This window comes from Trichomycterus rosablanca, chromosome 14, assembly GCF_030014385.1.
Source record: "Trichomycterus rosablanca isolate fTriRos1 chromosome 14, fTriRos1.hap1, whole genome shotgun sequence".
Taxonomy (NCBI): domain Eukaryota; kingdom Metazoa; phylum Chordata; class Actinopteri; order Siluriformes; family Trichomycteridae; genus Trichomycterus; species Trichomycterus rosablanca.
This window is the reverse complement of record NC_086001.1, coordinates 26599327-26615734: the sequence shown is the minus strand read 5'-3', so window position 1 is coordinate 26615734 and position 16408 is coordinate 26599327. Positions and strand designations below refer to the sequence as shown.

At 30.4% G+C, this 16408-nt stretch overlaps 1 protein-coding gene and 1 non-coding gene across 2 annotated transcripts; one reads left to right on the top strand and one right to left on the bottom strand.

The window, feature by feature from the left end:
• Positions 1-212: 212 nt before the first annotated feature.
• On the top strand, positions 213-12265 carry LOC134326255 (zinc finger protein 239-like; the record flags this gene model as incomplete). Its single annotated transcript, XM_063008425.1, has 3 exons — positions 213-329; positions 11189-11373; positions 11452-12265. Coding segments are annotated over exons 1-3 (1116 nt in total), but the record flags the coding sequence as incomplete, so codon positions are not given.
• Positions 12266-15796: 3531 nt separating this feature from the next.
• Positions 15797-15869, bottom strand: trnak-cuu (transfer RNA lysine (anticodon CUU)). The gene has a single exon. It is a non-coding gene; the product is annotated as a tRNA-Lys (tRNA).
• Between the last annotated feature and the right edge of the window lie 539 nt (positions 15870-16408).

The following is a 16408-nucleotide window of genomic DNA, read 5'->3' as shown; positions in this document are numbered from 1 at the left end:
GATGCCAGAGCCTTTTGCCTCACAGAGGTTGCTTGTCTTTTAGAAGAAGATCCCCTGTCTGTCCCTGGTCCCACAAGGGATGTATATAATTGGGGATTCAGCCTACCCTCTATTGCCCCAACTGATGAGGCCTTACAGAGACAATGGGCACTTGACAGCTAGGCAGAAGCGCTTTAATAGAAAACTAAACACTGGCCGTGTGGTCATTGAGCATGCCTTCGGCAAAGTTTAGGAGACTCCGATGCCTGCACATGAGGAATGTCCAGTCCATCAGCTCAGCAGTGTCTGTTGCATTCTACACAGTGTTTGCTTGGAGCCAGGAGACCATGGTGATGATGTGCAGGATGAAGAGGATGATGAACAGCATTCACTACAACCTCACAACCAAGATGCAATTCATTATAGAGACATAATAAAAAAAATGTTTTTGTGTCATCTTTAACTTCATGCCTTTTGGAGATAATTTTATCTTCAACTTGCTTAACTGTTCACAGTAACAGTAATTGTGACCAGGGTGCCCAAATGTTGGCATGCCACTGTATTTTATAGATGCATTGTTAAACAGTATACTTCAGTATGCTCACCGATGTGCCCGGTATGAGTCACTAATGAATAATGTGGTTAATAAGTACATTGTACAATTGTGTAGAAGTTTGTGCTTCTTCGAGCACTGACACATCAGTTATTTAGGCATTGATGATGAATAGTGGCTGTGGTTTATTGAAGATCAATCTCTTAACACAATCATCTTCTGAACAAGATTGTTTTGTTCTTCCAGAACAGCTTACCTTCTGGCCTTGGTTCTTGTAAACATCCACCATGCACATCCACACATTTTTATTAATGTAGCATATTTTAAAATGTTTACAAAGTTTACAGAGAACAATGAAAAATAATCAAAGTGTAATAGTGATAGTGGTATTAAAACAGTTAAGATATAAAATATTAAAGCAATTTAGATTGCCTTATATTAATAAAATTAGAAGACAAGACCCATCAGAAGTTCTAGAAAAACATCAAGATAAAAAGATATGTTACATTAAAGAAATATCAGGTAGCTTACTTGAGTCTTTTCATGATATGGAATGATAATTATGAAATGTTGCAATTTGTACGAAAATAAACTGTCATGCTACTAGAAAGCATGATAGTATTTCGCACATATCGGGTCTTTAAGACAAATAAACTGAGATTTACATTTTAGAATGAAACGAAACAACCGCCAGAGGATTCAGCGGCGCTTCTAGCTAATGAAGATTAAGCTCTGTCGTCATCAAGCCGTCTCTCAGGCAGCGCAGCCCGTGGAGAGCAACTGCAGGGACCGGTTCTGCCACCTGCAGCCGCCCCGCTATCGCGAGATTATAACGAGTCTGTCACCGAGACGCGCCAGTGGCGCCGACGCAAGCCAGGCGGCGATCGGTCTGCGCAGCGCCGGGTTAAGTCGAACAAGCCTTATAACACTACTAGTGGTATTATGATATTCAAGCTGGATGAATGGATGGAAGGAATGTCATTTAAGGTGACTCTTAACTAGCACAAGCAATTGCGCTGCTCTGTTGTAATGCACATGCGCTGAATGCTACCATCCTGAAACTGCTAATGTTTCTCAATCTTCGACCTCACACCGGGGCCCTAAATTAAAGCAGTAAGATCCCACCGAGATTTGAACTCGGATTGCTGGATTTAGAGTCCAGAGTGCTAACCTTTACACCATGGAACCCTGACACCACATTAAAAAAGAAAAATACACACAACTTTAGACTTTACTTTTACATATCAGATTATTTATATTTAAACTTACGTGATTGATATAATTGACTGAAATCAATTGAAAAAACTGAGGTAATTTAAAAGTTTTAAACACTAAATAAAAGTAATTTTAGTTAAACATTGCCACCCAAGGATCAAAATCTTAACAAAACATTCCAGTTTTGGAAAATTGCACTAAGTTCAGGATGCAGTTGGCCGGTAGATTGTGCTGTAAACAATGACTTGACGCTTTGTGTTCTAATTTAGCATAGAGCAGTCACATGTGAAACACTATTTTCTACTCATCATTGATAACAGTGTTTTTACCTAAATAAAGCCAAGTTCCACTGAGATTTGAACTCAGATCGTTGGATTCAGAGTCCAGAGTGCTAACCACTACACCATTACACCATAAAAGAAGAAATGAGCACAAAGGTTAATAATTACACTATTAACTCCACATGTTTTTTTATGTAGTGTTTATGGTATTTAAGCTGGATGGATAGATAGAAGTTCACATGTCAGACATCCCAAGTTGCAAAAACTCATTTCACGGAGCTAAAACAAAGCTAAAACCCTCTCGCACACAGCAAAGGATTATGGGTGATAACAGAACTTTTAGGAGCTGCTTACTGAGCTACTGAACTAACTGTTGGCATCACAAACACATTACTGTGTACTACATAGTGCACTAGATAGTGTGCAAGATAATAGATTTATGTTCCCTACATAGTGCACTAGATTGTATATTAAAAAATAATTAGTTTTTTACTTAGTGCACTAGATAGTGTACTAGATAATAGACCTATGTTTCTTACATAATGCTTTAGGTAGCGTATTAGTTAACGGATTTAGGTTCCCTACATAGTGCTCTAAATTGTATATCAGATAATGGATTTATGTTCCCTACATAGTGCACTAGATAGTATTTTAGACATTAATTTATGTTCCCTATGTAGTGAACTAGATAGTGAATTAGACAATTGGTTAATTTTCCCTACACAGTGCACTAGAAAGTATAACTAGATGATGATTTGTGTTCCTTACATAGTGCACTAGAGAGTGTATTACATAATTATGTACCCTACATAGTGCACTAGATAGTGTAATACCTAATTAATTATGTTCCCTACATAGTGCACTAGATTGTATATTTGATCATAGATTTATGTTCCCTACACAGTGCGCTAGATTGTATATCAGATAACGGATTTAATACGCGATTGTATTAATAAAGTCTGTGTCGCCTGTGTGTGTGTGTGTGTGTGTGTTCTCTTGGCCGCTCGTTCTAGATTCTGGGAGATTTTATCTGACTTGCGGGAATCAGGGAGCCGCTATGTATATGCGGGAGACTCCCGGAACTTTTTCTGTACTTTATTTTACAAAAAGCCAGAGTGTACAATGAGAGGGGGAATTATGTTTCTTATTATATAATTGTTTCTCAACAAAAACCCCAGACTTCATTAGTTTATTACATGAATAAAATTACTTTTTATTCACCTACAAACTGTAGTGGGTTTTCACTGCACATGATGAACTAATTAACACAAAATCATTTATTAGTCAAAGCAAATTGATGATACCTTCACCTCATGAATCATGATACACTGCTCTTCCCTACATGAAAGTAAGTACAAAGTATCGGTATCTGATCGATATCGGCAATACTGACCCTGTATTTACTTGGTATCGGATCGATACCAAATGTTGCAGTATCGCACACCACTAATACAGATGTGCTAATGGAGATGTTTTACTGCTAAGCTGCTGTTCAACTCCAGTCCAGTTGGTGGCGCTGGTGCGTCTTAAGTTGTTCTGCCAACCGCCATTAAACATCATAAGAAGAACAAGAAGCTGCTGTGTTTGTACTGTAGAGCCTCATCTGTAAGTAAAATATGTATTTAAATATAACCCTTATATTTAATTATAACCACATTCTAATTAATAATAAAACTAGAGTTCATAATAAAACATCACTGTGAGGATTTGAAGAGCTTTAACTCCAGTTTTATTTAAACACACAAACTATTAGCTGCTCCGCTAACTGTTAGCACCACACATGATTCATATTACTGAACCGATTCATTTGAACCGATCCACCAAAATGAATTAATTGAGTAATATTTGTTTGTAGTTGAACTTTGTTTATAGTTGAACTTTGTTTATTGTTGATATTTGTTAATAGTTGTACTTTGTTTACAGTTGAACTTTTTTATTGTTGAACTTTGTTTACAGGTGAACTTTGTTTATAGCTGAATAGTCTGTCTGTCTGTCTATTAGATCTTTAATAATGCAGTCAGCAGGAGAGGGAGACGTCACCCCTGTGGATCTACAACATGAAGAATTTCAGAAGAAAATAATACAAGAGGAGGAAGAGGATGATGATGATGATTTCTTCTGTAAGTAAATATAGAGCATGATGCCACTTTTCCAGCAGACAGTGTAGTACAGTACAGTATTATACAGTACAGTATGGTACAGTACAGTACAGCTGCTACACTCCAGTCTTGATTTAAGTTTTATCTAACTAGGATTTATTTATGATCAGAAAACCAAACCCACAACCTTCAGTTTCCTCCAGTTGTTGAGATTCTTCTTCTCATATTGATGAATTTCAGGTGAAGTCACTTTAATCCCTGCAGAACTTGTGGCTTCTGTGGAACTGCTCTTCTCAGAGGACCAACAGTGTGGAGGTTTCCAGATGAAGCCTGTGAAGAAAGAAGAACCTGAAGATAAAGATGAACTCAGTAAGACTTGAGCAAAATCATTTCTCCTAATTTGGTCGTGTCTGAATTTCTTGTAATATTTTTGTATATTTAGTGCATAAGTGAGCAGGTGAGTGAAATGAGGAGACAGAAGATAAAGAAGATTAAACAGATCATGCTGATTGTACCGTGTTTACACTAGTATATAATTACAGAGTAATGCCGGGTGAATACAAGTGGCTGAATGATTGGGTAATGAATGAGAAGAAATAAAGTCGAGTATATAAGCTGATATATTCAATATATACGTGATTGTTTGTGCTGATGGTCCTGGAGAGATGAGTCTGCACCTTCCATCCAGATCTTAACTCTCCTCCTTTTTTTAGAAAGTGTTGCAGGCCTGAAATGCAGGAATGGATGTTTATTTATAAATGAAATGAAGTTGAGCAGATAAAAGATGAAACATCTCAGCTTCATCCTGTCTGACATCAAATAAAAGTCAAAGTCTGTGTTTATATTATTATTTGCTTTTTCCATACTGTCCCAACTTTTTCTGATTTGGGGTTGTATTGTTATTATTATTATTAAATCTGCTGAAACCCTGTTTGAACAAAGGTTTATAGGTCGTGTTTTTTGACAGATAGTATAGAAGTACGTGTCTTAGTTCTAACTTAAGTGCTTAATAAAGAAGTTGGTCGTTACTACCAACAATAACAAACTTATTTTTCTTCTTCACAAAACAAAGAAATTTCAGGTGAAGGATCTTTAATCCCTGTGGAACACGTCACCTCTGAGGAACACCTCACCCCAGAGGACCAACAGTGTGGAGGTTTCCAGATGAAGCCTGTGAAGAAGGAAGAACCTGAAGATAAAGATGAACTCAGTAAGATATTTTTTATCTTGAGTAAAATAAGATTAGGATTGAATAGAATCAGAGGAACCTGGGATGAAGCATCATACAGTGAAAGCTTGTATTGTGCTCATGCAGATCAGTGTGAGCAGGAAATGATGAATGCAGGATGAATCACGTTACAGGACTTTAGCATCAGATCTCAGTTTAACAATTACTAACAGTATTTATTATTTATAATGTTATAAATGTATTTGATTATTTATAATGTTATAAATGCATTTGATTATTTATAATGTTATAAATGTATATTATTATTTATAATGTTATAAATGTATTTGATTATTTATAATGTTATAAATGTATATGATTATTTATAATGTTATAAATGTATTTGATTATTTATAATGTTATAAATGTATATTATTATTTATAATGTTATAAATGTATTTGATTATTTATAATGTTATAAATGTATATGATTATTTATAATGTTATAAATGTATTTGATTATTTATAATGTTATAAATGTATTTATTATTTATAATGTTATAAATGTATTTGATTATTTATAATGTTATAAATGTAATTATTATTTATAATTTTATAAATGAATTTGATTATTTATAATGTTATAAATGTATTTGATTATTTATAATGTTATAAATGTAATTATTATTTATAATTTTATAAATGAATTTGATTATTTATAATGTTATAAATGTATTTGATTATTTATAATGTTATAAATGTATTTGATTATTTATAATGTTATAAATGTATTTGATTATTTATAATGTTATAAATGAATTTGATTATTTATAATGTTATAAATGTATTTGATTATTTATAATGTTATAAATGTATTTATTATTTATAATGTCATAAATGTATTTGATTATTTATAATGTTATAAATGTATTTGATTATTTATAATGTTATAAATGTATTTGATTATTTATAATGTTATAAATGTATTTGATTATGTATAATGTTATAAATGTATTTGATTATTTATAATGTTATAAATGTATTTGATTATTTATAATGTTATAAATGTATATGATTATTTATAATGTTATAAATGTATTTGATTATTTATAATGTTATAAATGTATTTATTATTTATAATGTTATAAATGTGTTTTATTATTTATAATGTTATAAATGTATTTGATTATTTATAATGTTATAAATGTATTTATTATTTATAATGTTATAAATGTGTTTTATTATTTATAATGTTATAAATGTATTTGATTATTTATAATGTTATAAATGTATATGATTATTTATAATGTTATAAATGTATTTGATTATTTATAATGTTATAAATGTATATGATTATTTATAATGTTATAAATGTATTTGATTATTTATAATGTTATAAATGTATATGATTATTTATAATGTTATAAATGTATTTGATTATTTATAATGTTATAAATGTATTTGATTATTTATAATGTTATAAATGTATATGATTATTTATAATGTTATAAATGTATTTGATTATTTATAATGTTATAAATGTATATGATTATTTATAATGTTATAAATGTATTTGATTATTTATAATGTTATAAATGTATTTGATTATTTATAATGTTGTAAATGTGTTTGATTATTTTTAATGTTATAAATGTATTTGATTATTTATAATGTTATAAATGTATTTGATTATTTATAATGTTGTAAATGTGTTTGATTATTTTTAATGTTATAAATGTATATGATTATTTATAATGTTATAAATGTATTTGATTATTTTTAATGTTATAAATGTATTTGATTATTTATAATGTTATAAATGTATATGATTATTTATAATGTTATAAATGTATTTGATTATTTATAATGTTATAAATGTATATGATTATTTATAATGTTATAAATGTATTTGATTATTTATAATGTAATAAATGTATATTTTTATTTATAATGTTGTAAACGTATTTGATTATTTATAATGTTATAAATGTATTTGATTATTTATAATGTTGTAAATGTATTTGATTATTTATAATGTTATAAATGTATTTGATTATTTATAATGTTATAAATGTATTTGATTATTTATAATGTCATAAATGTATTTGATTATTTATAATGTAATAAATGTATATTATTATTTACAATGTTATAAATGTATTTGATTATTTATAATGTTGTAAATGTATTTGATTATTTATAATGTTATAAATGTATTTGATTATTTATAATGATATAAATGTATTTGATTATTTATAATGTTATAAATGTATTTGATTATTTATAATGTAATAAATGTATATTATTATTTATAATGTTATAAACGTATTTGATTATTTATAATGTTATAACTGTATTTGATTATTTATAATGTTGTAAATGTATTTGATTATAATGTTATAAATGTATTTGATTATTTATAATGTTATAAATGTATTTGATTATTTAAAATGTTATAAATGTATTTGATTATTTATAATGTTATAAATGTATTTGATTATTTATAATGTTATAACTGTATTTGATTATAATGTTATAAATGTATTTGATTATTTATAATGTTATAAATGTATTTGATTATTTATAATGTTATAAATGAATTTGATTATTTATAATGTTATAAATGTATTTGATTATTTATAATGTTATAAATGTATTTATTATTTATAATGTCATAAATGTATTTGATTATTTATAATGTTATAAATGTATTTGATTATTTATAATGTTATAAATGTATTTGATTATTTATAATGTTATAAATGTATTTGATTATGTATAATGTTATAAATGTATTTGATTATTTATAATGTTATAAATGTATTTGATTATTTATAATGTTATAAATGTATATGATTATTTATAATGTTATAAATGTATTTGATTATTTATAATGTTATAAATGTATTTATTATTTATAATGTTATAAATGTGTTTTATTATTTATAATGTTATAAATGTATTTGATTATTTATAATGTTATAAATGTATTTATTATTTATAATGTTATAAATGTGTTTTATTATTTATAATGTTATAAATGTATTTGATTATTTATAATGTTATAAATGTATATGATTATTTATAATGTTATAAATGTATTTGATTATTTATAATGTTATAAATGTATATGATTATTTATAATGTTATAAATGTATTTGATTATTTATAATGTTATAAATGTATATGATTATTTATAATGTTATAAATGTATTTGATTATTTATAATGTTATAAATGTATTTGATTATTTATAATGTTATAAATGTATATGATTATTTATAATGTTATAAATGTATTTGATTATTTATAATGTTATAAATGTATATGATTATTTATAATGTTATAAATGTATTTGATTATTTATAATGTTATAAATGTATTTGATTATTTATAATGTTGTAAATGTGTTTGATTATTTTTAATGTTATAAATGTATTTGATTATTTATAATGTTATAAATGTATTTGATTATTTATAATGTTGTAAATGTGTTTGATTATTTTTAATGTTATAAATGTATATGATTATTTATAATGTTATAAATGTATTTGATTATTTTTAATGTTATAAATGTATTTGATTATTTATAATGTTATAAATGTATATGATTATTTATAATGTTATAAATGTATTTGATTATTTATAATGTTATAAATGTATATGATTATTTATAATGTTATAAATGTATTTGATTATTTATAATGTAATAAATGTATATTTTTATTTATAATGTTGTAAACGTATTTGATTATTTATAATGTTATAAATGTATTTGATTATTTATAATGTTGTAAATGTATTTGATTATTTATAATGTTATAAATGTATTTGATTATTTATAATGTTATAAATGTATTTGATTATTTATAATGTCATAAATGTATTTGATTATTTATAATGTAATAAATGTATATTATTATTTACAATGTTATAAATGTATTTGATTATTTATAATGTTGTAAATGTATTTGATTATTTATAATGTTATAAATGTATTTGATTATTTATAATGATATAAATGTATTTGATTATTTATAATGTTATAAATGTATTTGATTATTTATAATGTAATAAATGTATATTATTATTTATAATGTTATAAACGTATTTGATTATTTATAATGTTATAACTGTATTTGATTATTTATAATGTTGTAAATGTATTTGATTATAATGTTATAAATGTATTTGATTATTTATAATGTTATAAATGTATTTGATTATTTAAAATGTTATAAATGTATTTGATTATTTATAATGTTATAAATGTATTTGATTATTTATAATGTTATAACTGTATTTGATTATAATGTTATAAATGTATTTGATTATTTGTAATGTTATAAATGTATTTGATTATTTATAATGTTATAAATGTATTTCATTATTTATAATGTTGTAAATGTATTTGATTATAATGTTATAAATGTATTTGATTATTTATAATGTTATCAATGTATTTGATTATTTATAATGTTTTAAATGTATTTATTATTTATAATGTTATAAATGTATTTGATTCTTTATAATGTTATAAATGTAGTTGATTATTTATTATGTTATAAATGTATTTGATTCTTTATAATGTTATAAATGTATTTGATTCTTTATAATGTTATAAATGTATTTGATTATTTAAAATGTTATAAATGTATTTGATTATTTATAATGTTATAAATGTCTTTATTATTAACAATGTAAAAAATGTATTTGATTATTTATAATGTTGTAAATGTGTTTTATTATTTATAATGTTATAAATGTATTTAATTATTTATAATGTTATAAATGTATATTATTATTTATAATGTTATAAATGTATTTGATTATTTATAATGTTATAAATGTATATGATTATTTATAATGTTATAAATGTATTTGATTATTTATAATGTTATAAATGTGTTTGATTATGTATAATGTTATAAATGTATTTTTTATTTATAATGTTATAAATGTATTGATTATTTATAATGTTATAAATGTATTTGATTATTTATAATGTTATAAATTTATTTGATTATTTATAATGTTATAAATGTATTTGATTATTTATAATGTTATAAATGTATTTGATTATTTATAGTGTTATAAATGCATATGATTATTTATAATGTTATAAATGTATTTGATTATTTATAATGTTATAAATGTATTTGATTATTTATAATGTTATAAATGTATTTGATTATTTATAGTGTTATAAATGCATATGATTATTTATAATGTTATAAATGTATTTGAGTATTTATAATGTTATAAATGTATATTATTACTTATAATGTTATAAATGTATTTGATTATTTTCTGCTTCAGAACTGAACAAGGATTTCTGCTGCTCCTCGTGTCCACGTTCCTCTACAACCCAAAATCAGCTCCACAATCACATCAAGAGCTGCAACCATGATAAATATGAGACTCTGGTGAAGATTAAGACTGAACATGAGGATCTGACGCCCACCAGAAGCTCCAGTAATCAGCAAACGTCCTCTGGTACTGTCAGCATTAACACCTCTCTCAGTCCCACACAGGAAGAAGGAAACGTCTGCTCACAGTGTGGGAAGAGCTTCAAGTTCCTGAGTCATCTCAAAATACACCAGCGCATTCACACAGGAGAGAAACCGTATCAGTGCTCACAGTGTGGGAAGAGCTTCAGGACCCAGGGTGCTCTCAAAATACACCAGCGCATTCACACTGGAAAAAAAACATATCAGTGCTCACAGTGTGGAAGAAGTTTTAATACACAGGGTAATCTCAAAATACAGCAGCGCATTCACACTGGAGAGCAACTGTATCAGTGCTCACAGTGTGGGAAGAGTTTTTATACACAGTCTAGTCTCAAAATACACCAGCACATTCACACCGGAGTGAAACTGTATCAGTGCTCACAGTGTGAGAAGAGTTTTAACAGACAGGAATCTCTTAAAAATCACCAGCGCATTCACACTGGAGAGAAGCCGTATCAGTGCTCACAGTGTGAGAAGAGTTTTAATCAAAAGAGTAATCTCAGAATCCACCAGCGCATTCACACTGGAGAGAAACCGTATCAGTGCTCCCAGTGTGGGAAGAGCTTTAGGTGTCTGAGCACTTTCAAAACACACCAGCGCATTCACACTGGAGCGAAATCGTATCAGTGCTCCCAGTGTGGGAAGAGCTTTAGGTGTCTGAGCACTCTCAAAACACACCAGCGCATTCACACTGGAGCGAAACCGTATCAGTGCTCACAGTGTGGAAATTGTTTTAATACAAAGACTGAGCTTAAAATACACCAGTGCATTCACAGTGGAGAGAAACCGTATCAGTGCTCACAGTGTGGAAATAGTTTTAATACAAAGACTGAGCTTAAAATACACCAGCGCATTCACAGTGGAGAGAAACCATATCAGTGTTCACAGTGTGGGAAGAGCTTTAGGTGTCTGAGTACTCTCAGAACACACCAGCGCATTCACACTGGAGTTAAGCCATATCCGTGCTTACAGTGTGGGAAGAGTTTTAATCAACAGGGTTATCTCAATATACACCAGCGCATTCACACTGGAGAGAAACCACATCAGTGCTCCCAATGTGGAAAGAGTTTTAATACAAAGAGTGAGCTCAAAATACACCAGAGCATTCACAGTGGACTAAAACCGTATCAGTGCTCGCAGTGTGAGAAGAGTTTTAATCAACAGAGTGATCTAAAAAAACACCAGTGCATTCACACTGGAGAGAAACCGTATCAGTGCTCACAGTGTGGAAAGGGTTTTAATCAACAGAGTGCTCTCAAAACACACCAGCGCATTCACACTGGAGAGAAACCGTATCAGTGCTCACAGTGTGGAAAGGATTTTAATACACAGAGTGATCTGAAAAAACACCAGCGCATTCACACTGGAGAGAAACCGTATCAGTGCTCACAGTGTGGAAAGGGTTTTAATCAACAGAGTGCTCTCAAAAAACACCAGCGCATTCACACTGGAGAGAAACCGTATCAGTGCTCACAGTGTGGAAAAAGTTTTAATATACAGAGTAATCTCAAAAAACACCAGCGCATTCACATTTTACAGAAATGATGCTCACAGTGTTGGAGCTGCTTTGCTCATTTATCAGCACTTAGACACAAGTGTGACTCATCAGATTGTACCAAACATGCTAAAATATAAAAATATAAAAGTGAGTGAGTGAGTGTTGGGGAGAAATGGTTAGCAATGAATTAATTATACTGTGTAATTAATAGGTCATTAATTACACAGCAAACATTAATAAGTAAATAGTAATAATAAAAGTATAAATCTTTAGGATAAACTATTACTGGGAAATAATGTGATTATCTATAGTGGAGTGAATGGTGGGTAGAACCAGGAGGTTTAGAGCCTGATGTAAGTGAATGCTATCAGTTAATAGTGGAAGTGAATTGGAAAAAAAAGGTATTGGATCAGCTAGCATATATCGGTCTTAGTGATACTGTGCTTGATTGGTTTTCTTCATACATTTCTAGACGTGTACAGTATGTTCACAGTAACTCCTGTTACTAGTGGTGTCCCTCAGGGCTCTGTCCTGGGGCCTCTACGATTTATAATTTCCCTGCTTCCCATTGCATGTATCTTTAGGAAATACAACATTCAATTTTATTGTTATGCAGACGACACCGAGCTATACCTGTCCACTGTGCTCACGGCTACTCTTCCTCCTCCATCTCTCTCTGATTGTCTAATAGAATTAAGAACATGGTTCTCTTACAATTTTCTTAAATTAAATGCTGATAAAACTGAAATTCTTCTTATAGGTAGAAAATCTCCTCTCTCTAAATCTAACAAATTTTCAGTGATGATGAAGAACTCAGTCGTCTCTCCTTCCACTCACAATCTTTCATTTCATGCACATGTTAACAATATCACACGATCTGCTTATTTCCATTTACGTAACATAAATCGTGTACGTCCATTCCTTTCTCCTAGAAGTGCTGATGTTCTTGTTCATGCCCTGGTCACATCTCGAATTGATTATTGTAACTCTCTCCTTTTTGGTCTACCTCATATGGAAGCTAGAGCTTTTAGTTACTCTGCCCAACATTTCTGGGACTCTCTCCCTCCTGACATTCACACCATTGATTCAATCCCTAGTTTCAAAACATGCCTTAAAACGTATTTCTTTAAACTCGCCTACCCTTAATCTGTGTAATTTATTATGTACTGATTTTTTGTATTGTAAGGTGCCCATAAATAAAAGTATTATTATTATTATTTTTATATGTTGGCACAGATGTTACTTATACTTGTTTTTCACACATTTTCATAGTTTGGCTTATACAGAGGTGGAAAGTAACAAATTACATTTAGTCATGTTACTGTAATTGAGTAGTTTTTTGTGTACTTGTACTTTTTAAAGTAGATTTTACAGCCTGTAATTTTACTTTTACTTAAGTATGTTTGGTATTAAGATTTGTAATTCGCTGCATTTTAAATAACTTTCTTTGAGTAAAAAAAAAACAATAAAAAAAAGTCGACATCAAACCTACTTGTACTTGTACCGTTGCAGTCGTAGTCGCAATTTAACTGTTATGTGGTGCGTTTTGTTCCGTATTTTTATCAGTGGGAGAGAAATGCTGCAGATTAGACTGACAGGGTGATGTGTATGAAACAGAAGGAAACTGCTACTACCGTGGGAATTAGAAAGTGTTTAGTTATTATTTTAAGTAGTGTTCACTTTTAATCTTGGTGACGCCGTGTGTGCGCAGGTTTATCAGCATAACAACCTGTTTATTACTCCGCTGTTTGAGTAGCGCAGTGGGCAGAGCATGTATTTTTTTGCCCTAGATTCGAGTCCAGCTTAGGGCGAAACTAAACCAACTGGGGTGGGCATTGCTCCCCCTTGATTTTCTCACTGCCCGCCTAAGCAACATAGCCAGAACCGGGGCTGCATATCAGTGTGTCAGTGTCACTAATCATTAAGCTCCACTTGGCTACAACTATTAAGATTCTGGAGTGTATATGTGGGAATTTGTGCACGTCCGGATTTGACAAAAATGTCCAGGTTTTATCCCAAGTTAAGTTGAGGTCAGGGCTCTGTGATACTGGAGTTCCTTTCAATCAACTTTTGTTAATGTAAAACAGGAAAGGACCTTCCCTAAACTGTTGCGCTTTGTTTAAATTGTTGATTTACTACACCTGGGAGAATCCTGACACTTACAGTACAGGTATGTCCGGGTGGTGTATTTTAGAAAGTGGTGCAACAGCGACATCTAGAGTTTACATGCGGTACCGCTCAGAAATATAAAGAACACTCGCTCTGTTAATGACAGTGCTGCTGGGTCCTAGTGCCCTATAGTTCACCTTAAATAAAAACCCAAATAAAATAAAAATAAAACATTAGTTTAGCATTATGTGCAAAATGGAGACAGCATGTCTAAAATATAAAAAAAGGTTTGTTCAGAGCATTTATTTCTTTAGCTAACTTTGCCAGTTCGTTCACTCTGCTGTTTTGAGTAGAGACTATCGGCCTCGTCTCAAATGACGCCAACTCCCTACTTAGTGCACTACTTACAATAAACATTGCACTGAACAGTTACGTTAAATATAACTTTTTATTGCTGAGTAAAAACTTCACCACCTTAATTCAATTTAAATAATTTAGCAGGAGAAATAACTCACATCATAGCATGAACAAACTGAGACGCACTTAAAGTGTGCAGACCCTTAAATGGTTTTTGTGCTGCCATGCAGCTGGTTGAATGGAGTTAGTGTAGAATTATGTACAAAGATCTACAGAAGCTTGATGTATTGGCTGGTTAGCTTAGTTGGTTAGAGCGTGGTGCTAATAAAGCCAAGGTCGTGAGAGAGTTCGATCCCCGTATGGGCCACACTATCTTTAATGATTTCACCTAATGAACGTGTCATGACCTTTATAAATGCTTACAATCAATAAAATAATGGGCTCGATCCCCTTACGGGCCACTATCACTTTCGTACATAAAATAACAAACAAGTGAACCTTCTCTAACTACCAGATCCTATTAACCTGGGCTTCAAACTGTGTTTTTGACAAGTGTGAGATCTTTTTAATGCCCTGGTGTTTCAAACGGTGTTTTTGACAGTGTGAGATCTTTTTATTACCCCTCTCATTCAAGTCAGAAACATGCCATTATTTCAGTTTGCCAAACTTAATTGCCCTTCTGTAAATGTTAGCAAGTCATATGACCCAGGTGTACCATCCAATGAAACAGCTATACGTGTCTCTGTGGCACAATTGGTTAGCATGTTTGGCTGTTAATCGAAAGTTTGGTGGTTCGAGCCCACCCAGGGACGAGTACCTTTTATTGCACAACCTGCCTGTTGATCAAACGAATATGAAACACAACAACAATGTGTAGCTCCACAGAATAGTGGAAATAAGTAACTGAAAAACATCCAGTAAACAACAGTCCTACGAGCACAAATATCCACCTGATAAGTCACCGGAGACCGGCTGTCCAAAGTGGAAGAACGTTCTTTTGGTTTCAGTAGATGTTAAATGAAGATACTCGCCCAACGTGGGGCTCGAACCCACGACCCTGAGATTAAGAGTCTCATGCTCTTCCGACTGAGCTAGCCGGGCTTAAGCAGCATGTCAGAACAGACAGCTTATTGATCAGACCATCAGAGAGATGAAGGTTTAATAGTGTTATTTTAAATAAACAAAAATAAATGAAATAAAACAATTTTACTTTCAAAGAATGTGCACAGTGAAATACACTGGAAACCTCAAAAGGTCGTCCTAACATGAGTGTGTCAGTGCTGTTGAATACAAATAAATAAAATATATAAGAACTGCAGGACGGATCAGCTGCATTCATCTTCCCCTCTATCAGGACTGCCACCACCATGCTTCACAGTAGGTGTGGCATTAGCCGGGTGCCTGGTCTCCTCCAGACGTGACTTGATTCTAGTGGTCCGAGAGACCTCTAGGTGCATTTTGGCACCTAGTTCAAATGGTTGATCTTCTGGAAGGTTCTCACGTCTCCACCAGGATATGCCGGAGGTTCCTGTTCACCTCCTGGCCAGGCCAGACTTCTTCCATTTATGGATGTTGGTGGTCCGTACCCTTGCCAAGATCTATTCCTCCGAGGTCTGCAGATGATTCCTTTGACCCCATGG